The following is a 26,946-nucleotide window of genomic DNA, read 5'->3' on the forward strand; positions in this document are numbered from 1 at the left end:
GTGACGTTGGCTTGCCGTGGTCATGTGAGGTGCGTCATGCTACTGACGCGAGTGGCAGCTTCCGGCGCCGGCGCAAAAATCCTAGCGGTTGTAGGTCTCCACGCCGCCGCGCGCCGACACGCGAAACAGCCTCCGCGCCTGACGCCGTACGCGCCCAGGCGTGGTGCGGCGCGTGCGGGTGCATTGGAACGCGTACGTGTGGTTGAACCTTTATGGTGACACGAATTGGCAAGACATGACCTCAAGCATGACACTGCAGTGCCCCTCTAGACCAGCTTAGAGTGACATGAATTGATTGGCAGAAGTGCCTTATTTGAACGAGGCGAGTACCTCCAACATAGGTGATCCTTATGGTCAAAGAACACAGCCTTATGTCTAAAAACTACAAAGAAGTATTCTCGGGCAATTCGAAGGTGAAATTCAACTTGGTGGTTGTGGATTTGAAAGACTCAAGAATGTATTTCGCTGCCTCTTCAAGGTCATAGTCAAAGTTAGTATTTAACAGGATTACAAAGTCGTCCACGTATCTAAAGACACGAACTATGCGGTCATCAGTAACCACCCGTGACAACAAGCAATCTAATTCGGCTAAAAAGATCTCAGTGAGTAATGGTGTAACTCTTGATCCAATATACATATACCTCGTTTTTGTACATAAGAGTTATCCTGAAAGCTCACGATGGTTGAGGTAGGGTACACTTCCAGCAACTCTAGGAACCCCCCCTACAGAGACACCGCTTGCATTTTGCAACGCTACCATTCCCAAACGTTCAATGCAATTGCGAACCGCCTGGAAGAGGTCCTCGTGAGGACTCGAGTAGAACCGAGGGGAACTGAGAAGCCTCAGTTCGCACCTGATAAGGTCATCTTTGAGTATTTCCACTAGTGTGTCTGAGCTAGCAATCTTGTATGAGTCCTTAGGTGCCAGCAACTTGAGCTATCCTTGCAGATACCGACTGACAGCAGCCTGCCATGTTCTGTGCCCCGTAACAATGGCTCTGAAGGGACATCTTACCTTGTGGCTCTTTGCACTGAAGAACGCAGTGAGTGCTTAAAACTTGTTGTTCTTCACCTCCCTCTTAATGCGGTCAAGCTTCAAATCTTCCAGCAAGGCTAAAGCCTTCCTATTTACCCTCACTGGTTTTTCATTCGTGATCCGGAAATTCTTCATAACAGCTGCCATGGCCTTGTCGTTAAAAAGCTTTTGGGGCATGACGAGAAAGCTTTCGTCTTTATCAGCCAGCATTAGTGTATGCCCGGAGTCCCTTGAGTATCCTGCTACTCTTTGTATTAGTATTTTTATAATTATGGTCTGACTTGGGCATGCGCATAGTTCAAAGAGGCAGCAGTGTGTGATTTCAAAACAGCAGTTGTTAGTCTGCATTCATCCTGTCTTGTTCTACCTCAGCATCTTGTCCCTAGCACAATTTGAGTTCACAAAATAACGTCTTACCAACTAACCTCCCAACACACTCTCCTCGAGTGAATGACAGCCTTGGCACTATTCGCTCGCAACTGTCATGCATGGGGTGGGAGAGGGAAAACGCGACCTCAGAAGGCGAGGAAACACCTACTGCTAGGGCGCCTCGATTCGCTCCTCCCCCCCCCGAGGCACCCTAGTGTCACGTGGTGGTGACATTGAATAACACAGTAGCAAATACTGTGAAAGACAAAACTAACTTTTATTGGGTTAACCTGTGCCCACAAAAACAGGCTGCACTTATAGCACAACGATAGCGGCAAACACGGTCGGCGATCGGCGAAAATCTGATCAGTGGGTCAAGCGCGTCCACTTTTATACAGCAGTCGTCGAATGTTCCAGACTAATCGTTCGGACCTGCGTGCCTTCCACAAAGCTCTACACCATTCACGTCACGCGATGAAATCAGATAACACAACGTTCGGCGACAACAGACAGCCGGATAGAAGCATCAATAACTTTCCAGAAACTTCGGATACATGCAGGCGCGTCCCGCGCTGTACGATTACATTTGTTAGGCAGCGAAACGTGGTCGCCCGATAAAGGTAAGTACATGTGTCACTAGTTACTACTACAACACAACAGTGGTTGTGGACAAACCGGATAAATTTAAGTTCGAGATTCAGTACATTTCTGCTACTTCCAAGAAATAAACACCATGCAAATTTATCATGCGAAGAGCTGACGCATAGCATGAAGACTCAAAGCCGCAATAAAGCACCGTAGTGTCTGACGACATCGTAGCACTGTTGAGTCTACGATTCGCACTTCAACACTTCTGTGCCCACCGAGGTAGCTTTGCGGTTATGACATTGCTCTGTGTCGCGGGTTCAATCCCGACCACAGCAGCAACTTTTCAACCGTGGCGAAATACAAAAACGCTCATGCACTTAAGCTTAGGTGCTCGTTAAAGAACCCTAGGGGTCAAAGTTAATTTGTAGTCTGTCACTACGCAAGCCTGATAACGATTGTGGCACATACAGTCCCATAACTCAAGCAAAGTTAAAGCTTCTGCCACGATGTGATGTGCCGTGTGAGACGATGACAATACTAACCTTCTGAGAGGTTACGAACAATGGTGCACAACAACGCCTCAAGCAAACATGTCTTGCCGTGTGTTCTGTGCACTACGCAAACAAACAGCAGCGGTGCGCCCACAGTAACATTTGCCCTCAACTCACCACTCCTGTGCTGCACTAAACGCCGAAGAAATTAAACATTTGCCGTCAACATCGCCGCTAATTATCATCAATCAAAGAAACAAGCATCGCTTATGTTGCTTCTCACAGTGCGTGGCATCTGCATACATATTTTTTTTTCTGGCTGGGCCTTGCCTGTGCTGTACAACATTACCTTCGCCGCTTCTAACCTATGCCAACAACACCATCCTCGCTGGTTACCTGCAGCCGTTCGACATCCCGGCCGAGCCCTCCTACCATGTTAGTGTAGGCTTTCTCGGCTCCTTTCCGGAATCTACAACTGGGTTGCCGTCCCTGCAGACTATGCGACGCTCTTCCAACCAGATGCACAACTGATGTTGCGGACTTCCTTCCCCCTGCACGATATCATTTCAATACATGGTGCTCTGCGCCAAATACTCAAAGACTGTCGCCATACGTCTTTGCACAAGGTCATTGACGATACCATGAGTATCTGCTCTATACAGCACAAAATTACCACCTAGTATCATCCACGATCGAACGACCTCACGCCTTCGAACCGAACCCTTAAAGACATACTAATGAAATACGTTTAAGCAGACCTTCTTGACTAGGACGCTGCTCTACCTTACATTACCTTTGCTTACATCTCTTCCCGTCTTGAAAATGCTGGCTATTTCCCCATTCTGCCTCTTGCCTGGCCGAGAATCGACGCTGTAAGAGTTGAGGAGGACGTCGGGATGAAAAACTTGGAAGGTTTATTTACATTATTTACCGTGAGAGTCAATTAACAGTCCTAAAGTCATTACGGGCCGGCAGCAACTCTGACGCTGTGGCCCGTGGCAAGAAGCTCGAAAGAGATGAATCAAGGAAAAGCTCTAGGAATGCTCCCCTGCTGCTCCCGGTCTGCGCCTTTTAAGCCCTTTGGTGTCTCGAAGACACGTCACGTTCAGCCAATCGGCGAGCTCGCTCGGGTGTCGTCATTTTTGGCCAATGGTAGGCGCCCATGCGATAGTGTCACACCTGGCGGAGAGGGTCGCTGCTTGGTCCCCAATTGTCCGAGGGCTTATTTCTCCCTGCGGTCTTGCCTTGCTGACTTGCAATGCGCCGTCACAATAGGCGGATGGGGGCAACGCTGCCAGGTTTTCACGGTGCATTACAGCCGTCTTGCTTCGGGACCCACTTTACCTGCAACAGTGCCAGGCTCTCGCTTCACTTTCGGGAAGAGTCAAGCAGTGAATAGCTCCACTTGCGGCACACGAGGTGGGGGCCGCCAACTAGTTTGCACGTGCCGCGCCTTGGGAATGTGGTATCCGTGCTTCTGCGCTCCTTAATTAGCTGTGGCGCGATTCGATGTGGTCTGCTGAACTCGAAGGAGGCTCAGGAAAAGGTCCCGTATCTAACAACGCTAACAAAAGACATTGTGCTTCCATCCACCAAAGCTTCAACTAGCGATTATACCCGTAATGCTATCGCCAGTGCTGACCATGCTTGTCAACTTGCACGCGCTCGTCTGCAAGTGTCTCAAGGCAAACAGAAGCACCACTACAACCTCAGTCAGCGTGATGCCCATTTTTTGGCAGGCACCCTCATGCTGCTTTGGTCACCAACTCGTAAAGTTGGCCTTTCTGAAAAACTACTTTCCTGTTACACAGGCCTACATCGCGTGCCCCGGCATGTTACTCAACTATGAAATCATTCCAGCCACGCCCACTAGGTCTTCCAATGTGACAACTACGTCCCATAAAATCACAGAATACCTGCCTTTCATGTAAGTTCTGCAGCTAGTGCAGCCAGCAGTGCTTTGCACTACTGTTTCCAGTAAGCTGTGCGGTTCGGGCGGCTCACTTGGCTTGGGGCTATTCAAAATCACATCGTACCTGCCTTTCAAATAAGCTCTGCGGTTAGCACGGCTAGCTCTGCTTTGCGTAACTGTTTCCATTAAGCTCTTCGGTTCACGCCGCTCGACTTGCTTGGGGCTATTGAAAATCACGTAGTACATGTACCTGCCTTTCAAATAATATATGTGGTTAGCCCAGCTCGCTTTGCTTGGGGCTATTGAAAATCACACAGTAGCTGCCTTTCAACTAAGCTCTACGGTTGGTGCGGCTAGCTCTGCTTTGCACTACTGTTTCTAGTAACCTGTTCGGTTCGTGCGGCTTGATTTTCTTGGGGCTATTGAAAATCACATAGTACCTGCCTTTAAATAAGCTGTGCAGTTCGTACAGCTCGATTTGCTTGGGGCTATTGAAAAACACATAGTACCTACCTGCCTTTCAAATAAGCTCTGCAGTTGGCCCGGCAAGCTCTGCTTTGCACTACTGTTTCCAGTGTGCTGTGTTGATGATGAATATAGTGTTTTGTGGTGTGGCACAAGGGCCAAGCCAAGGTAAATGTGTTCAATGTGAAGCTATAAATTATGAACAGGGACGTGACAGGGCTGTAAAGGGGCCTAAAAGATGGCAGAATACATGTAATTAATCTATGACAATGACTATGAAGCGTGCCAAGGAGGCGAAAGATACATTGCGAATACATTGTAATGCGCTAAAATTGGTCACAGGCTAAAAATTCCTAAAAGCACTACTGCCGTAACAGAGCCCTTGTAGGACCTGAAGGCGCGTGCTTTACAAGGACTAATATCACAGCACCATCCTCTGTAGAGAGGATACGCTATGAAACATTTGGGCTATTAACATGCAAGACCACATCTTTCAAGAAATCCAGGTCAGCTTTGGTGGTAAAAAGGGGTTCTTCACCTATAAACATAGCGGGATGGAGAGGGAGACGATAACGGTATGCTAGAGGAAAATGTTTCCTTCTTTCTCTTTCGGCTTCCCGACACTCCACGAGGACGGTGAGCCTTTCACCACATCTACCAGAAGTAGGAGGTTCGTTGCCAGTAAGCAGAAAATTGTGAGTACCATATGTGTGTCCTATTCTGCGTCTACAAAATACGACGTCAGTTCGTGATTTTTTAACGGAGGGCCAGAAACCTAACTTTGGCTTAATCAGGTGAAGCTTATTATTTGTTTCGCTGTCCCACAAGTGTTGCCAGTGGCTTTGCAGTTTAGTTCTCAAGAAAGGCTTGAGATCTGTGGTGGAGAATAGCAGTAGAAGAATTGATAGCTTGCGATGTAATTGATGTGGCCATTTGCCTTGCCAGCACATTACCCTCGATGCATCTATGGCCAGGAACCCAGCATATTATTACATGTCTGCGAGCTGAATAAATATTGCACAAGTACGAGTACAGCTGAATAAAAACAGGATTTTTGTTGTTTTTGTACTACTGAAAAGTCACATAGTACCTGCCTTTCAAATAAGCTCTGCGCTTAGTGTGGCTAGTTATGCTTTGGGCTGTTTCCAGTAAGCTATTCAGTTTGCGCGGCTAGCTATGCTTTGGGCTACTGTTTCCAGTAAGCTGTTCAATTCGTGCGGCTCGGTTTGCTTGGGGCTACTGAAAATCACATACTACCTGCCTTTCAACTAAGCTCTGCGGTTTTACCGTCACCTCGCAACTACTCTTCCTAAATTTTACTTTTTCGTGCTAATGATCCGATTGGAATAAAAGGTCTACAATAAAAGGAGCACTACGGAAAGAAGTATGTGGGCTTTGAGAAGAACTGCACCACTGTTAAATACTAGCAACGTCCAGAACAAGACAACATTCCAGGACATAGCAAATGTTGTCGTAAAAATGCTTTATAAAAAGCACATTCGTACACACATTTTTTACACCTGTATATGAAAACAATCTAGTGTTTCGCGTGAATGAAGAGCTGTTAATACTACAACGCAGAGCATAGTGTTCAGAGAGCTCATTTGACAAATCAATGACAACATTACAAGCCCGCACTTGCAAATACATCAGTAGCCACAAAACACCAAGTTGGCATGCTGCGGCCACTGGCGTTTTATCCCCAATATGTGATGGGCAACTTTAGACATCCTCATAAAAATTACAGCATATATTTCGCTTCGATTATACAGATCAACTAGCCTAGCAGTAAGCAATGTTTACATTTGCTTGCTTGTGTACTTCACAAGGACGCGAACGAGCACTATGAAGGCAACCTGAACACCAACTACACATTTTGACTCTCAAGCTGCGCTTTCTATCGCAAGTATCTCAAGGCCCAGTTTGCAAGTAAACAACATTTTAAGCAAATCTATTGAACCCATGCAAGCATGTTCAGAACCGCACGTAGAACTTGACGTAAGACCTATGAAGCGGCGCAGAGAGCATCAAAACCATAGCCACACATTAAATGCTAGTTCCGTCGCTTTAAATTGCTGTCGATATCCAGATGCCACTTGCAATGTCCACTTGAAGAAACAACCAAAAATAATCCAGTTTTGCGAAATAAAATGCGAAATTGAGGTGAAAATCCATCTTTTACTCAACGCACGTTAGCAGCGTGCCGGCGCTCTGGAAGGGATATGGCTGCCGCCACCCACTGTTGCCAGTATGCCGCATACCTTTGCGGTACTCTGGAAATTTTTCCAGTGACTCTAGTCCCAAAACACCCTTAGCGCCATCTAGGCTGGAATAGGTGAATTTCCGTGAATACACACACTTCTTTACGCTTACTGCCTCCTACTTCTCGGACGGGATATTGTGCCAGAAAGCCATACATGCGCCCAAGTAATACACCAGAGGGCACTACTGCCTGTGAGAGCTGCAAGCGGTGCCTCAGCCAGCATAGGGATGATGACTTTTTTTCCCCGAACTTCTGGATTCTATCGGCTTGGTAAGTTCATCATTTTTAAAACTAGTCATCATCATCATCATCATCAGCCTGGTTACGCCCACTGCAGGGCAAAGGCCTCTCCCATACTTCTAGTCACTGCGTCAAATAATTAGTCACTAATGTAAATAATTAGTCACTAACTAGTCACTGTGTCATAGCTAATTAAATAAACATTATTAAATTTGTGCGATGGCAGGACTCGAATGCAGGACGTCTAGCACACAAGTCCGATATTAGGGCTATTTTTTAGGCCCGTGGAGACGAGTGCAGAGCCAGGCAGAGGCTATGACATCATGTGCGCACTTGGCTAGCTGGGCTGTAGTCAATCGGAACAGACTGTGCATCGTCTTCTGCAGACGAAGAGCGCCTGACTTACTGGCGGCGTATGTAGCCATGTTTGAAAGTAAAAAATCAACGTACAAGTGTCCTGATGCATACCAACAAATCTAGACAAACTGCAGCTATATGTCTCGAAGGCGCAGCGCATGAAGACAAATTCTATAGGCCTATATAATACAGTGCGGAGTATGAAACAGCCAGCACCATCTGGGAGGAAGATAATTTTGTTTTCTTGAAGGATTAGCTAACCTTCCTGTGCGACCGTCCGTGAGACACGGTCTCGCCAGTACTTGACTTCGTTGCCCTTCCCTGCAGTGCCGCAGCGAACCTTCGTCACCATGCGAGCACTGGGCATGTGCCACTCTACGATGAGCCTCTCGCCAACTTGGCTCACTGAGCACGCGCCACTGAGTGTGCGGAAAGCGAGGGGAACAACTCTCACCACTAGCAGGCACCAGCGCGCTTCTCTTCTCACTAGTAGATGGTGTGTCCAGAAAAAAAAAGCACGAGAGAGAAGCCCGGTTGCCACATGAGGCGTTTCTCAGAGTTCGCACGCAATGGCACGCCATGCATTTCAAAGGCCACTCGCAGGCTTCGCGGCAGTGGCGCAAGATAGCACTAAGTGTTCTTAGGGAAGCGCGAAAGAGGAATCTCACTGCAGTACATGCCTCATACATAACTCGTTTTGATGGTGGCATAACAATGTTTCGCTGCATAGAATCAATCCTAAACGCATTACCGTGAATAGTCATCGCGAGATGGGTTCTGCAGATTCTTTTCACACTGAATAGAAAGCTGATATTCGTGCATGCCTACAGAAGTGTGAAACACAATCTTGGTGCAACCCATATGTTACTCACTTGTCTCCGGTAGGCGATGCCATGAGGATGGAGCTGGCGTTTCCTAATGCCTCCAAGGGGCCCACACCCACGTTATTGCACGTGGAGAGCACTTTCCAACCCACAAACTTGGCCAGGGTCTGCACGGAGCTCACTTGGTGCTGAGCCACCTGGGTACAGTTCAAGGCGCAACACATGAAACAAAAATGATACGCTACAAATATGCTATGCCCAGTTCTTTGTGCTCAAAACTTGCACCCACTTCGGCAGTTACACATGGCTGCACATTTATGACAGGTGCCCATCCTGATGCATTTCATTCTACCAATATTTATTTATTTTGTTATATAGACACGTATAAATGTTTATTTTTCCTCAGGTGAACACTTTTTTCACCGGATAACAAATGTGAAATGTCATCGCCCAGCGCAGAAGGCGCCCACAGGTATCAGAAGTTTCTCAAATGTTATCGATGGTTCTATCAGATGTCTGTTGTCACCGAACTTTACATGCATGCACCAGCGATCCTGCTGCAACCTTCGATGAGTTGTGTATAAAAACCGACGCATTTGACCCACTGATCAGAAGAGGGGAATTAGAAGGGGGAGTTTATAGTTTTACTTGCCACCTGGATTGTGGCGCTGGCAATATTCTAGGTGGTATTAGTATTGAAAAGAGTTGAATGACGCAATATTTAAACAGGGATTCACTGGCAAGATTCCTGCAGTGTGAAAACCTCTACTTAAGTTTCTGTGAATGCAGGTAGAATGTGTGTATTGCCAAATTTCCCAGAGGGGCTGTGTACCTTACTTTCAGTGCCACTTGAAAAAAAAAAAAAAAAAGTCGTTCCGCTAGGGAACACGCAAAATCGATTTTATAGGTCATGTATGGCTGTCATGAAGTTAAAGGGACACTAAAGGTTACTATTAAGTTAACGTGGACTGTTGAAATACTATCGAAGAAACCTCGAAACGCTTGTTTCGTGCGAAGAAGAGACTTATTTTAAAAGAAAATGCGTTCTGAAGCGTCCGCGTACCTCTAGCGCAGTTCAAATCACCCGCCCTCTGATCAAGGAGTATTGACATCATCGTCTCATAGTGACGTTGCGCCGTCGGTGAGTAAAACGGCGAACCCGCAGACAGCGCTACAGCTTTTCTGCACAAAACACAAACGCGCGGCCAGAAACAGCCAAGACGAAGCCGACAGCAGCGCAAAAGCGGAACTATGGTGGCTAGCGGAAGGAAAAGCGCATGACGATAAGCTGGTTCTTTATTTTATGATGCCAACTTCGACGCTCGTTGCAATGGATGACCCTGACAACGACACATTAGCTCGCGATGCTGGGCTCGAGTTCAACGATTTAAGCACTGATGAACGTGACCTGCTGTTGAAGGCTCGCCCTGCCGGCGTCATTGCGTACTACTACGATGACGGCCTGCTTTGAAAGGCACTTCACGCGACTTCAGTAAGTTGGCATTGAACTCGTAATCCTCTGGACGAAAGTGCAGCGAGCACACTACGTGATTTTTCAGCTCTTTGCCAGCGCACTGTGGCAGAGGTATGGTACTTAACCACTTCGAACGGAGAGGTTCACTCGTTGGCACACAGTAATGAGTAACGTTGGATTTGCCGCTGCAACTGCCCTTGGCCAAGTTCCGCGGACCGTTCGCGCATCCCACGACGTCACATGGACGTGGCATTCTCGCTGCTTGTTCCAAATGCAAGTTTCGCGAGCCAGCACGACCACCGCAGCACGAGGCAATAAAGAAACAACTGAAACTGCAAAGCGTGCACGGCGCAAAGTCGAGCGCGCAGAGTCGAGCGAAAACGAAACCTTTCGATCACCCATACTACTTAAAAGTAACGTCAAAATGTTATTTTTTTCTTAGAATCGAATAGAAGTAGACAAGTAGCATTTTCTTCCGTCTTAAAATCTAATGAAATGATCTTTTTAATACGAGTTGTTGATTAGTAGTGACATAGATTATGATGAGGAGTGCTTTCATTATCGGGCTAGTACCGGAATGTCACTTGGGGGTGTCAAATCGTGTTGTGCATTTACCTCAATTTCTCAGTTACTAAAGCTCTGTTCGTGATTATATTGATGCCTTAGACGTTCTAGAGCATTGCTTTATCACTTTAACTTGACTTTCTGGTAACCTTTAGTGTCCCTTTAAGTACAAAGTAGACCTCTTTGTCTAACAAATTCAAGCAGTATACATCAGAATAGGAAGTAAATAGAACACTATATATACCTTTGCAAGCTGGCAAGAACTCTTTCCCTACCACCATTGCGAGGCGTGCAAAAGTAATAAAATATGGACATAACCGTACCAGAAGCAGCTATTTGTATATCCAACATATTTTTTTCTATCACCCCCCCCCCCCCCCCAGCTGGAGAATACGCCAAAAAGAAGAATGCTGGAATGATGAGTGACCGTGCGCCGGGTAATGCGTCCTCTCCTGGCGACCCGAGCCTCTCTGCTCGTACAACGAGATTTGCAAGCATAATTATCTCTCAAGAAGACTCCTGCCTTTGCCGCACTACTCGCTGTGCAGGGTCCAGGCAGTCGCTCTTAGACTTCCATACCTGCCAACCTGGAGAGTTCACAAATCGGGAGACATTTTATTTCACGCCAGGGGAGGGGGCGGGGTGTTTCGCCCAAACTTTCAGGCAGTGTTCGATGAGTCCTTTTGCAAGACCTTGCAGTTGTAGACTTTGCTCACTTCAAAAATTTATTGGCGTAGCTTTGCTCAGAACATGGTCCAGACTGATGACCCTTCACTAGCAGCAGGTGTTGGAAGGTTGTGTTGCACTTTGATGAGCGGAACTCAGTCCTAGTTTTTCGCGCCATGCTAAAAAACCTCTCACACTCTGCGTTGCTATGCAGTATCACGAGTAAATCTAACGTCACCTTAGCAACTCAGTGAAACATGTTTTCCATCAGTGTTTTTCATTTTTCCAACCATAGACCACTGCATGTCCCACCTTTCTTCATTCAGAATGTCCTCTGGAAGACTGTACGCCTGTAGTGTGGCAAACTCAGCTTTGAGAGCATCTAAAGCGTCTTCAGCAGATTCATTGGTATCTCGGGGCAGCAGCTGAGGATACTGAATAAAAAAACGAAGACTCGAGAGCGATGCCTGCGAAATAAATTTCAGGTTGGGCACCTCCGCATTCTTCATAGTTGCATTTCAGAGTTGCATCCACATCCATAGCGCTTCGCCTCGTCACATTTCGAAAATATTTTCCATAGAGGAGGCCCAACGTAGTCGCTGACAATAAGGGGTAGGTTGTGTTCGACGATGAATCCCGTAAACAGGCACTCCACAAGTATGACACTGTCGTCGCACTTGTTTCATAGAAAGTTCACTATGTTTTCTTGCTGCTCAGCGGTGCGAACATAGCTTTGATGCGTCGCCGTGGAAATGTGCAAGTTTTAAGTCGCCGTTAACCCCGTGAGACACGCTGTTGTCGCATCCAAACGTTGTACAAAATGCAAAATGTTCTCCTTTCCTTGATGTCAAGAAGCACGGAAATTCAGAAGTTCACAAAAACTTCTGTAAATACCTTTTCTTGGGCTTTGATAGCGCCATGGCATCAAGCAGGCGAGGATTCTAACTTTACACGGTGCACCGCACACGGACAGCCTAGCCAACACTAATCATACACACAAGCAGCAGCATGAGCAGCCACAGCAAGATGCACCATGGAGTTAAATGCAAGAACTACATTCGCTTTGGCTTTGGTCAGCTTACTCGGCACTGTAGTCTGCTGCTTAGTCGATGATACCGATGGTGCTAGCGCTGCCGTTACTGGTGATGCTGACAATTACGACGTGGCTGTGTGTTCTGCAGTGCCGGTTTGCGCGACCATTATTGCGCGAACAGAGATAACTTTTCGGGAGATATAAGATAGTGATCATACAATAGGGAAGTTCAGTAAAAAATCGGGAGTCTGCCGGGCGAATCGGGAGGGTTGGCAGGTATGGACTTCTACAAACAAGCACTTACCCAAGCCCCGCGGCACTGCACACAATGTACACTGAACAGTTCCCAAGCCCAGACTGCCACCTGTGTGGCGGTTATGCAGACTTCGAGCATATCCTGTCGGGCTGTGCCTCTGCCGGTCCCCCTTTCACCCAAGAGGAAATGATGAAGATTAAGGACCATGACTAGACCTCTAAAATCCTGGCACTCCAGAGGGCCCACGAGAGGGCCGTCAAGTTTGACCTGATGGTCCCCGAGTGGGCCTAGCTAGGTGACGTTGTGTTTACTCACATCTGTTGTGGACCAGATAAAGTTGTCTCACTCACTCACTCACTCACTGGAGTGATGTATAAACATGACAGCCATGACTTAATGCTATCCTCCCAGCACCAACATTGCCTAAAGACACAGCCTTCTAGATTACCTACATATCTTTTTGTAACAACAATGATTTTTGGGGTTTCATAAACCGGAGTTACCAAAATTTTTCAGTGTTGAAATGGTCCTCGGGACTCGGAAGTCCTTAAGACAAAAATAGCCCAAATATAGTCATGTAGCCAAATCAAAATTTTTGATGCCAACCAGCATGAAAAGTAGCCTAATTTGGCTATTATTAGCCCAATCTGGCAACCCTGGAACACCTGTAGTACACCGGCTCATGCACACGCTACCACATAGCAGCCAGTTCTTCATTTCTGTACGAATTTAGGCAAGAAAATTTTGAAGTGATCTATAGACCAGAACACAATAGCCTCGCACCCAGACTAACCGAATGCATACTCTAGCACCCGGGTTGCCCGGTCGACCGGCGCCATTTTGTACTGGGCTGCCAAAGTGTGTTCGCCGGCGACCGGCACACATGGCAAGCGTCAGCTCTAGGACCCTAAAGTGCGGAAATGTGCCCGTTCATGCGGATCCAAAGTACAAGAAGTCATCTGGGCATCATTGCGTCGTGTTTGGATGCCAAAACAACCAGCGCAAAAGGAGCAGGTTGCTTAGCGCTGTTTGCGAAGAGCACAACACACGTTAGGAATCGTGCCGGTGCGGTGTTTTCAGCCTGCACCGATTTCCATCCGCGACGAAGAGTGCCAAGCTGCGGCAACGGTGGATAGCTGCAGTGAACAGGAAGAACTACCAACCCAGTGAAAATGCACGAGTGAGTATTCGATCTCTGTATATTTTGGTGCCACGTTCAACTTTGCGCCCTGCGAACGTAATATGTGTAACATGCAGGTTTGCTCTGAGCACTTTCTGGACAACAAGCCTACAGAGCAGAATCCTGTGCCGGTGCTTCGCCTTGGCTATAACAAAAAGACAAGCCTTTTCATGTTTTCAGTCATGCAGAACTCCCGACGGTTAAGCGGAACAGTTGAGTTAGCGGTTAGCATTACTTGCAGCTGGTGCACGGCATGACCATTAAGCATGAACGACAAGTTGTAGGCAATAGAATGTTGCCCTGCTGGTGAGCGTTATTGCTATGAAAGTAAACCGAAGTCTGCTCGTCACGTAGCATGCGTCCACAAAAACGTAAACGACGACTGCTCGTCGTCGAACGTGTTCATGCAGCGCGCCTGTCTTTACGAGCTGGTGTTGCAGGTGTCATTCGTGACGAATTCATCTGAGCTTCCTGAGCTCTAAACTGCGCGCTGGCTGTTATGCGGGGTAAAGCGCAAGATTTTTCCGTTTATATAGCGAGGAAAATAAGGTGGTTATTGTTGTATTTTGTAACAAAATTTTGCTCGTTCTCGCCAGTTGTTTTTTTTTTTTACTGTTTTCTTTTCTAAGGGAGCGCCAACAATCTGATATTGCCTCGCACAGGCGAAACAGGTCTGATACCAGGTAGCTGCAGTTGGTGGGGCTAATTTAATGCAGGTGCGGTTGTTGTATTGTACAAAGGGGTCCCTGATAATGCAGCTTTAAGTAGGGATGGTAATTTTATGTGCCCTGTCATGGTTTTTGCAGCAGTTGTACAACACCTGCATCTGCCATGCTCACCCTGTTATACGGGCTTTGACTGCACATGTAGTTGAGCATTATAACTACTGTAGTTCCTAATTTTCCATTGAGTGCAGGTTTAGCTTCGTATGCTGCTTGTTCGAGTGCTGTAGGCTTGTGTTCTGAATGTTGTACTCTTAAGTGGTTGCACGATACAATTGGCCTGGTGTATTTTTCATTTTGAGAGGACTTTATATCTTCGCAACAGTGATGGCATGGGAAAGAACTACAGCCGTTCTTACTATAACATATATTTTGTTTTCAATGTGCAAGTGGTGAAGGGCAGGCGTCTGCTAATCAGGCGTCTATAAGCCCAGTCATACGACCTCGCCAGTTGGTTGCCAAACGCGACCAACCCAGTAGTGACTATGACAAACAAGACCAAACTGACAGTGCAGAGGACAATGTTCTACGTGCTTTAATAATATATGGCACCAACACAGTGCTGTATATTCCTTCACAGGTTACGTGCCAAAAATGCGGAGATATTACAGCTCACACGTGTTCTAGCATATAGCGTGCGGTTTGTACAAACGTAATAGCGTACATGCCCGATGTATTCACTTCTGCAGCCTGCACAGCACTCAGTGTGGCCATTGCGGACTTGCATGAGGTCTTGAAGTTTGATTGGATCGAGACAGCGAAAATGACAGGTTAGAAAAAACGTGACACACGCCTTCCGCCCAGCTGAAAAGCCCAAGTTTCGCTTCTGCGCCAGGTCGCATTGGCAGCCCAGACCTGCTACTTCGCGGGGCTTGGGATAGATGGCGCGACCAGCGCTCATCAATATGGCGGCGCGCTTTGAATTCACGGTGTTCTGGTGTATACACTATGCATTTTCTAAACACCAGCGGTCGTTTTTTGAAGTGCCACCTATCCGCGACTGCTTAGAAGCAAAATCTCTTCGAGAGGCTTAGGTCGTCGTCATGACCGTGCTAATAATTAGTGGTTGCTAATTGAAATGCGTGGATATAATATAGTTTTATACAGTGCCAACCACTTATAACATTACCGCTATTAGCGCGGAACTGGTCATAGCGTGGCTTTTTTGACCGCCGATATATCTCCCATAGAACGCAATGTATAAGCAGACTGTTTATTGCATAGGCACGCGAAGCAGATTACCAGTTATAGCGCAGTTCCTTTAAGCGCGCGACCATGAAATCGGCGCACAGAGCATGGCCTTTTCTCAAAGGCATTGAGCACGGCCCGTACGGCCGCACGGTTGCGGGGCGTGCAAACGCGAAGAAGGGGGAGCGTGGACGCACGCGTGGAGACCAGCGTCGAAAAGTGAAACAAAAATGGAGAAGGACGGGAGACTTTTTTTTTTCTTTCTCTTTGTTGCATTTGGTGTGTGCACATTGTGATCTTGTCGTGTCGTAGTTGTCGTCTGTGCACGTGTGTTGTCGGGCTTTTGTCACCATGGCGTCGGCGGCGTCAAGAAGTGTGAGAAAGAGGCATGCTGTATTGCCTGAAACGAAGGAATGCGTTATAAGGGACATAGAAAGTAGGCTGAAGAAGGCGTCGGTAGCGACCACATACGGCGTTTTCGACACAACCGTGTCAACCATATACAAGAACAAGGACAAATTGCGGCAGCAACTGCAGCAAGATTCGTCTTCTCTGTCACGTTGAAGTACGAAGACGTGGACGCTGCGCTCTTCAGATGGTTTCGTGAAGTAGGACTCTGAGCATACCAGTGAGTGGCCCCATGCTCCTACCAAAAGCCAAGTCCCTTGGTGCTCTTTTAGGCCACGATGACTTCAACCAACTTAATGGATGGATCCAGCGATTCAAGGATCGCCATGGCATCAGCTGCAAAGTGGCGTGCGGTGAAAGAGGTGATGTCAACGATGAGTCTATCGAAGTCTGGCTTCGCTTAAATTAGGAAACCATGCTGTCCACGTATATGGACAGAGACATATACAATGCTGACGAAGCTGGCTTATTTTCTAACCTTCTGCCCAACCACACTCTTGCACTGAGAGGCAAAGCCTGCTCTGGCTGCAAGGCCTCAAAATAGCACATAACTGTGTGGTTCTGCGCTAACATAGATGGAAGCGACAAGCGCCGCCAGTTTGTCATTGGAAAATCAGTGAGGCCACGTTGCCTTTAAAAGCGAGAGTGCCTGCTGGTGACATACAAATCCAACAAAAAAGCATGGATGATGCAAGACATGTTCACAAGCTGGCTTTGCAAGTTCGATGAAAACATGGTGGCAGAGAAGCAACAGGGCGTGCTCATTCCTGACAATTGCACAGCCCACAGCATCAAGCCAAAGTTGACTGCAGTCAAGTTAAGTTTCTGCCTGCCAACACGAATGCAAAATGTCAGCCGCTCGACCAGGGTGTCATTGCAACCGTAAAGGCACTTTACAAAAAATGCATCTGCAAAAGAGTTTTGCTGAGCATGCAGCAGCAGCAGCCTCCTAAAATGAATTTAAGGGGCGTGATTGATATGGTTGCCGCTTCGTGGTTGCAGGTAAGAGCCACTACAAAAAGCAAGTGCTTCAACAAAGCAGGCTTCGTTCGCAATGCAGAGGCTCTTGATGCCGATGAGCCGAGCGACAATGTTGCCAATGAGACGTGAACGACGACGACGTGTGGTCCGGCCTCATTGAAAGCAAGTTTGTTTCCACCACCGACACCTTCCAAGAATATGTCGATGCCAGTGCCAATGCAAGAATATGTCGATGCCAGTGAGTCGGAGCTTCCTGTCTGCAAAGAAGCGAGCATGGATGATGCGATCGTTGCAGCGGTGTGCGGTAGCGCGGAGCTTGCAACCGAAGAGTCGGACGACGATGTCGACCCGACGCCAGACCCAGATGTCCCATGCGAAGACACTTTGGAATACCTCAGCAAAGTGAAGATGTACTGCGCGAAGAACAGTTTGAGTGGGAAAACGCCTTAGTGCTTAAGCCGTGTAGAGGACGAAATTGTTCGAAGCGCTGTTAAGTCCGGGGCCTGACAAGGCCATTGCGGAACTAATTCCGATGGTCAAAGAGATGAATGAGCGCTGTATTAGAATCGAATAACTAATCGAGTATGTCACAGGCCAATGGAGGATCTTAAGATTTCCCACAAGACAGTTTCTGCTGCTGTAACTGACATCACCATGTGGTTGCAAACTGTAGAAAATACGGTTAACGATCTTCCAAATCTGCAGCGAGAACTATCTAACACACGTCAATTGCTAAATCACATGGAACAAGAGGCGGCTGAGCTACGAGATCGCCTTAACAAAGCCGAAGATAGGTCTCTACTGGACAACTTGCTGTTTTACGGCATATCAGACAATTAAGACGAGAACACCCGCCAGTCTGAAGAAAAAGTTATCACTATGGCCTGTGACAGGCTGGACATTCACTTATCATCTGAAGATATAGCACATTCGCACAGAATAGGCAGATATGTAGCAGGCAAAGATCAGCCACTCATTGCTAAATTTTCTAGCTTCAAATCAAAAGAACTCTTATTATCTAAGTGGTCTGTCTGCCTTGCAGGGTAGTGGCATCAGCATTACTGAAGATTTCTCCGCACCAACTCGCCACGCTCATAACAAACTGGTGGAATTCGGCCTTGGTCTAAAGATGCCTTTCAAACTGCGGTACAAAAGGCTATATGCAAACAAAAAGTGCTACAGTAAAACCGCGTTAAACCGTACCCGCTTAAACAGTAGTTTCGTTTTAAAAGTAGGAAAGTCAAATCCCCGACTCAGTGGCCATTGAACATAATGTGTTTTGTATCCGCATAAACCGTACCAGCTTATTGCGTACGCATCGGTTAAAACGTAGCGTTTCATCGTAACTTTTCATCGCGCAAACACGGCGGTGCGTCGTCTCCATCGGGCGGCCCAGCAGAAGAACAAGCCTCAGAGATCGGAACAAGCGCCTCCAAGCACCCTGTGCATTTGCGCATGAAGCCACATCAACATCAGCATCATTTCGACGCCGTGCCAGAGAGCGTTATGGCGCCGTGCAAGCGAGGACTCGCGCCATTCGGAAGCTCGGATAAAAAAGACGCCGGGTGCTCAGCATAGAAGAAAAATTAGACATCGTCCGTGTTATAGAATGTGACACGAAGAAGTCGGCGCTGGCATGCGACAAGGATCTGCTGTTGACTACGGTGTATCGCATTGGAATGCGAAGAAGTTGCTCGGCAGCGCTGCTGCGATCGCGAAGACATGTCGGCTATGAGGTTCGACTTTTCGCCATCATTGCCTCTGTTGTTGCCGAAGTGTCGCCTAGCGACAGTGATAAGGACAACATGGAAAGCGACAGCATGGGCGATTCAGGCCCGACAGTGGCAGAAGCTACGTTACGTCAGCCTAATGAATGCAATCGTCGCGATGAGAACAGGGGCGCGATAACATAACTCTATTCCAAACGAAAAGTATTCCAAACTCCGGCACCCAGCAATGAAAATGCGCCCCCGGGACTTCTGCAGCACTACTGCATGCATGCACGGAGAATACGTAACGCCAGAGAGGAATCTGCCATGAGAGTGTTTGCCGAGAAGAGGGGGCTGGCTGAAAAGCTGGCACGCAGCTTCAGTAAGTTTGAGGCCGCTGTCGTCGTGCTAGGCCGCTGCGGCATCAAACTAAAATAACACTTTTGTTGCGCGAAGTGAATAAATACTGCATGTTTTTTTACCCTTTCATCGCACTCTCTCTGAGTTCCGTTTTCAACAGGTAAGTGGGCGATCTTATGCTATTTCGGTTAAACAGTACTACCGTTTAGTATGTAGTTATTCCAAGTTCCGGCCAACTACGGTTTAACGAGGTTTCACTATACATGTATGATACTTGCGAGAATTCTGTCTGCAAAGCACCTTCCTTACAATATGACACCACTTCGCCAAGTGCTGATGCCCTTTCCCCGAGGGCGACCAACTCAGGCCGTACCTACTCTGCTGCTAGCTAGGGCAGTGCGAGGGGTGGTGGCACACCGTCTGTGCTCTCTGTGCTTTCTGCCAATATTCGCAGTCTTATCTCGAAAAGAGACAGTCTAAGCACCTTAATTAATGATGCAGATACTGATATAATCTTGCTGACTGAAACTTGGCTATCTGACAAAATTTCAACCCATGAACTTTTTCAGTGCGAGAAAAGATTCACCGTATATTGTTGCGGCCGCACTGAGAGAACGGGTGGCGGTGTCCTCATTGCCGTGAATGAATGCTTTGAATGCGCTCTTTTGAACATTCCATGCAATTTAGAAATAGTGTGGTGTTGTATAACCATTTCTTTTAGAAAGATGGTTTTTGGAATTTGTTACCGCCCACCGAACTCCAACAGCTCTTTTTACGAGGCAATTCATGATTGCCTAAGCCAAATTTCAGCCAAATTTCCCGGTATACCAGTTTTTCTTCGAGGTGATTTTAATTTTCCATCAATCCAATGGTCTCATTTATGTCCGCTTACAGAACCTGCTTCTGCCGAAACCAGTAGCTTCCTAACCACATGCTTGGATTTCAACTCATCGCAACTAGTTCGTCTTCTTACAGGTGCTGCTTCTACGACATCATCCTTACTATATTTGATACTAATGTCATCACCTGAAATTGTATCAATAACTCACTTGCACGGGCTCAGTGATCACAATGTAATACATTTTTCTATCGCTAAACCAACTGCTAAAAGGAGCAAGTGCTTTAAACTTATCAGAGATTATAATAAAGCTAACTTTGACGCTATAAACATCAATCTTTCTTCCTTCCTCGACAGCTTTTATGTATCTTACACAGACACACCAGTCGAAGAATTCTGGCCATCATTTAAAGGTAAAGCAATGCATCTAATAAACAAATACATTCCCTTAAGAAATGTTTATCAACCATCTAATGCGCCATGGTACACTAGACACCTTAACCGACTATCTAACAAAAAAGGCAGCCTTTTCCGTGCTGCAAAACAATTGTCAACTACTGACAAGTAGTCCGCTTATGCCGTCGCAGCAAAAGTATACTTTAACGCTTCAAGAGAAACTAAATTTAATTTCTATAACACTACGATCCTATCGTTACTCAGAACGAATCCGAAACGCTTTTGGAACATCGTGAAAAGCCGTGATAGTCAAGCTATAACTCTTACTAATGAACTAAGTGAGATAATCCCAAGCTGTCACTGCACGTCTATACTTAACATCGCTTTCACCCATTCATTTTGCCTCATTCACTCTGGCAGCTCTCCACCATTCATAGCATCTAGCTTCTTTCCAATGGAATAAATTTTACTCGACTCATCTAGCATCCACTCCATTATTAACAATCTAAAAAGATCCTCTTCGTGCGGTATTGATAGCATTACTTCCAAATTCTTGCAGGGTGCTACCGAATATAGTTCCATTATATTAAACTTGATCTTTACAATATTACTGAACAATAGCTCCTCACCCAGAGACTGGAAAAAAGGCAAGGTGGTTCCCCTTGATGAGTCCGGTGACACCCGTAACCCATACAACCACATACCTATTTCCTTGACATCAGTACCACGTAAAATATTTGAACACATCATTTTCTCCTATCTTGTCAACTTTTTGGAATCAAACAGGTTTTTTAACAACAGTCAACATGGGTTCCGTAAGTCCTTCTCATGCGAAATGCAGTTATTACCATTTCGTAGCGATCTCCATACTTTTCTAGAAGCTGGCTTTATAGTAGACTGAGTGGGCTTGGTGGCACCATCAAGGACGCCATGAAAAACCACTTTCTTCTTCTTGTACAGACACTGCTCAGACTGACAGGGACCACTCGGAACTGCGACCGGTCTTCAATTGTTCGGCACCATGATTCCGGAACGCTGGCTATCCTGCATCATCATGAGCAGCACCCCACTGGGCTATCAACACGGCTGACGACAATCTTGCCACCTGTGGATCAAGCATCCAGGACGATCACAACGCTGCACCTGCACCGTCCCTTCGACCAACCAGTGACAGCAGCGACGTCAGACTAGGCGTACAAAAGGCCGCAGCAAGCGCAGGCCCTCTTCAGTGGGCTTGGCGACACCGTCAAGGACGCCATGAAAAACTACTTTCTTCTTGTACAGGTTAGAAAGAAATGTCCATTTTCTAAGTGTCACAAAAGTGATGCTACTTGTTTCGCAGTGTTACCAAGCCCCGAGTGCATTTTTTGTAATTGCGAATGCTTCCGCATTGTCCGCTTGCTGTTGTTGCTTAGTGGTGACATCGAGGAAAATCCAGGCCCAAACACTCTCGACGAGATCTTAAAAGGGGTTACAGAAATTCAAATCTCACAGCACACTTTAGAAGAAGAATTGCAAGGCGTTCGATCTAGATTGACAGAAATTGAATTTACTCTTGCATCGCTTAAACAATATCATGAAAAGGTGGAGCAGTGTGAACAGCATGTCACCGCAAATGAGCAATGATATCCAGAGTCTGAGCAAAAAAATAGACGACATGGAAAACAGAAGCCGTAGGAATGACATTATCATTTATGGGTCGGAATAAAAAAGCGATGAAAGCAGCAAAGATCTAGAACAAGCAGTAGTTAAAGGTGTATTCAAAGACAAACTCGATGTAGAAACAAGATCAGTCGAGCATGTACACCGTATTGGGAAAAGAAAGGAGAAGAGCACAAAGCCTGTAATTATAGGGTTTTACAATTTCACAGAAAAAATGACTGTTTTTCATAACTGCAGAAGCTTAAAAATAGCTCGATATCAATATCAGAAGACTTCTTGGCCTCAGTACAGGACATACGCAGGAAACTTTGGCAGTCCTCCAAAGCAGAATGTGATGCTGGTGAAAAGGTAACACTTCTTTTTGATAAGCTTAAAGTGAACGATCAACTGCATATATGAAATGACGTGCAGAAATTGAGGCTACCTTTGAACAGCATACATCGCGGCGGCGACGGGAAGTCCAGTGCTGACAATGCATGACGAGCAAGAGTCGTAAATTCACTTTCTTTAGTATGTTTTAATGCAAGGAGCTGAAGCTACTACATAAGGCTGAACAATTAGAAGATATCTTGATAATTTGCTCTCCTGACATTGGCGTCATAACAAAACATGGCTGGTTGAAACATAAATATGGAAACATAATCATGATTCAGAAATAGTTCCTCGCTCTTATTTTCTTCTTTGCTCCAACTGCGACAGTCGCTGGGGCGGAGTCGCTATAGCAGTATGGCAGGGCTTATCTTTTCGCAAAGAGCAAGGTATTCCAGATCATGAAAGTGTGTGGTGCACTGTATATGTCCATGATTCACCCGTGCTGATAGGCAGTATTTAGAGGAAACTAAACATGTCCGACGACTACACGATGAAAATTAACAACTCCCTTTGTGGCAGGTTGAAAGATCGTACTAAGCTAATTCTTACTGGTGGTTTTAATCTAGCCACTATTGATTGGAGTACGCTGACAGCCGGTAGCAGAGATGTTAGTAGTTCTGAACTGCTTTTGAACATAGCACTTAGTTTTTCGTTATCTCAGCTTGTCACAGAGCCAACGCGCATTCAAGGGCAAACATTTTCTATACTAGACCTTGCCTTTGTCTCTAATCATCTAAAATCACACTCGAAGAGGGCACATCAGATCATAAACTGCTGCTGCCAACAGTTACTATCGGCGTTAGCAGACCAGTTCCTGAATCACGTGTAGCTGTTAAAAAGCTACAATAGAGCTGACGATGTCAGCATCATCGACTACCTTGAAGTAGTGTTGGAAACCTTTTCCATTGAAAATTATGGTACAGTGAATAATCTATGGCTTAAACTAAAAGACATAATAACACATTGTGAGGGAACGTTCATTCCCATGCGACTGAAACGTACAAAATGCAGAAACCCATGGATTACATGTAGTGTGATCCACCTAAAAAAAGAACTACAAAGGATGCGGAAGAAAAAACATAATCCTGAAGATATTTGCTGACTTTCTGGTGGGCTAAAAACTGCTTTACGGAAGGCAAGAGATGTTTTCTTTTCAACTACACTACTAAAATTTATGGCACAGTATCCACACAAGTTTTGGCGATACCTATCCAGGCCTGAGAACCATGTGACTCAGATCGATGTAAATGGAATCATAACTGAAGCACACACTGGCACCAATACATTCAACAGATACTTTCAGTCCGTTTTTACGTGTACCCTTGCACTTACAGAAAGTGAAACTGTGACGGATCCTCCGTTATCAATGTCTGAAGTAGTCATAACTCAAGAAGGAATACTTAATTTATTGCTACAGATTGATGTTAAAAAATCTTCAGGTCCTGACATTCTTTCAAATGCTTTTCTGCAGCATTACGCAGAACAGATAACAGCTTTCTTGCATGCAATTTTCGTAGCATCGCTTCAAGCAGCTACCCTGCTGATGGACTGGCTCCGTGCCAAGGTCCTTCCGATTCACAAAGGACGTAGTAAGTTAATGGTAAACACTTGGAGGCCGATTTCACTCCCTAGCTCTTGTTGTAAAATGATGGAGCATATTATTAGCAAAGCCATTACCATACTTAGAAGATAACAATCTACTTTACCCCAAACAACACAGATTTCGTAAAGGTCTTTCTACCGTAATTCAACTCCTCGAAATAACGCATGACTTTACTACAGTAATTAACTCGAGACTTCAAGCTGATGTAATATTCATAGACTTTTTCAAAGTATTTTACAGGTGCCCCATCCAAAATTAATTGACAGGCTTAAGAATATTGGGATTGACACTGACATAGTACACTTGATAACCACCTATCTCTCAAACCGCAGTCAGTACGTTAAAATAAATGACACTGAATCTGAAGAGTTAGATGTCTGCTCCGGTGTTTCACAAGGGTCTGTGCTGTGTGCAATTCTTTTCCTAATATTTGTTAACAACATTCATTCTCATGTTGAACCTGATGTAACAGTAAGGCTATTTGCCGATGACTGCGTCATCTACACCACAGTCCGGACGATTAATGACCAGATACGACTTAATTACTCCTTAACTAACATTGCTAAATGGTGTCGAGAATGGGGAATAGAAATTAATGTAGCAAAAACTTCATGCATGTATATAACTCGAAAATAGGTACCCTTAAAATTTGCACATCATCTAACGGAATTACATGTAACAGAAGCCGACACAGTTAAAAACTTGGGTGTTACCATCACAAACACATTAAAATGGGATGTTCACATTAAACAGAAGTGCACAAAAGAATATAGACAGCTGGGATATCTTCGCAGGAAACTTGCACTGGCACCTTCCAAAGTTAGGCTAGCAAGTTATAAGGCCCTTGTAAGGCCAATCCTTGAATACAGCAGTATTATCTGGAATCTGCACCAACTCTACCTTCTTAATCAACTGGAGGGAATTCAAAATAAATGTCTCCGGTTTGTGCATTCGCAGAAGAGTCGCCGACCGTTTATTCGGACCTCACGGGGACTGCGGAAATGTCCGAATAAACAGGTGTCCAAAAGAGCAGATTAAGAAACAAAAAAATGAAATTCTTTATTTCCACGCACTTATTCGGGCTCGGCAGTAGGCTTAAAGAAATCGTGAATGCGCCGTTGCACGCTGTTCCGTTTAGACGCAATCAGATAAGCCCGAATCTCGGAGAGGGTCGTACGGTCACTACAGGCGGCTGAAAGCACAGTCGCTGCTTGTACACGCTCCGCATGCGACAGCAGCGTAGCACTTAGTGCATCATCTTCCGACTAGCAGTTATCGTCCGGCGGTGCAGCAGAAACCTGACGAATGATCTCGCCGTCGTCGAGTTCTGAGCATGTCAGTACAGCAGTGTCAGCGCCTGTGAAACTGTCAAATGAGACGTTGTCCGGAATCGCAATGCAACCACTGCATAGGTCTCGGCAGAACATTTTCCGCGTCAGTGGGGAGCACATCGGAAGGCGACAATGCCCCAACCACTGGCACGCGCCGAAGGGTCAAATGCGTCGATCGGAAACACGGCGAAGCGGAACGTCGCGCAGCGATTATGTCTACTGCCGATGCTAGAAGTTTGCCGACGCGCGGCGCCGGCGTGCACCAATGAGAGGCTGCGATGAGTCGCAGGCGTCAACCAATCGGAGGCTGCGGAGCCTCCGGCTGCTAGGCATACGATTGCCGGCCGTACGAAGGCGCCGGCACCAACGATCGTCCGAGTTCCTTGGGCGTACGACGCGTGCGACAGTGTTCCTGAAAGACAGTGTTGTAATAGTATGCCGACGACGACGCGACCGACGACCGTGGGTTGTGGCAGTGCGACGTGGATCCGAAGCGACTTCGAACGACGCCGACTAATCCAACCTGCCCACTGGGTTCCGCCGGGCTCAGTGCGATCGTCTGCTAAAACAGCCAACCGAATCACGATTACCGCAACGTCTGTGCTTGTTGTGTGTGTGTTTTGTTGTGCTCAAAACGAATGGAAACATGTTTACGAGTTCCGAAGTCTGGATAATCAGCAGTCGCCTATCGCTGATGTTGTTAACGTTATGCGTAGGCCTAGCGGGTCCATCGAGTTCGTAACTGGCGAGTGAACGAGGCCAGCTAAGAAACTCTGTCGAAGGAAGTGAATTTTCAGGTCCATTTGGTGCTGCAATGATTTAAAATATGGCACTCCTGACTTCGTGTGATGTGTGATGTGGTGAATGAACGGTGTGGAAGCTGGGTTGGTCAACCGCGGCGTGTTTCGTGTGGTGTCGGTTGACTCAAGTTTCACGGGCAAGCTCTGCGCTGTTTCCAGTGGTAAAGATAACTTCCGAAAGCGAAATACACTAGTAGCCGAACTATTGGAAGTACTTACATAATCAGCCGTGCTGCCTGTTTCAGCTGACACTGCGCTCTTCTATTCAGCATGTGAATCCAGTTCAGTACAAGTTCACTGTACTCATTCACTCACTTCTTTCAAGTGCGTCCGTCTTTTGGGCTAGTTGGGGATAATTCGCTCGTGCAGCAATCAAGAACACTGATGCACTGAAGCATACGTGACAACGCAGTCATGTTTGAGTCAGTGTGTCCTTATAGTTGAGCACTGCAAAAAGAAATTATCTGTTTACAATGTGTGCCCTGTGTGCAGTGCATAGCAGGACCTGCATCGTGCAAGACCTATGCATGTAGCAGCGTATACCACGATTGCTTCGATGCCCGCTTCAGAAGCAGCAAGTACTGAGTCAATGAAACTGTAATTGATTTTTTATCTCACTTTTTGCTTATGGAAAGTGTAGATGGTGTAAGTGCATTGTGGGGAAGGTGAAAAGGTGTCATCAGTGTTTTGTGCAGTCGGTATGCTTACACTGCTGGAATCCCTTTAGCTTCTACTAAAATGTTTCTTGCTGCGATACTATAAATTGTAGTCAGGACAAAGATCTACTCAAAACCAAGTTACTAATGCATCTGCGCAGAATGTGTTTGATTAACAAGTGAACACTTCAACAACAACAAT

General features: G+C 46.3%; 1 protein-coding gene across 2 annotated transcripts in view; it reads right to left on the minus strand.

Annotated features, from left to right (window-relative positions):
• MED17 (mediator complex subunit 17) overlaps positions 1-26,946 on the minus strand; it is a 305,063-nt gene that overhangs the window by 37,490 nt on the left and 240,627 nt on the right. For both annotated transcript variants that reach the window (XM_075698299.1, XM_075698300.1), the window contains exon 14: positions 8,594-8,742. In XM_075698299.1, coding sequence (XP_075554414.1) covers positions 8,594-8,742 — 149 coding nt within the window. The remainder of the gene's footprint in view (positions 1-8,593; positions 8,743-26,946) is intronic.

Source organism: Dermacentor variabilis, chromosome 7 (assembly GCF_050947875.1).
Source record: "Dermacentor variabilis isolate Ectoservices chromosome 7, ASM5094787v1, whole genome shotgun sequence".
Taxonomy (NCBI): Eukaryota; Metazoa; Arthropoda; class Arachnida; order Ixodida; family Ixodidae; genus Dermacentor; species Dermacentor variabilis.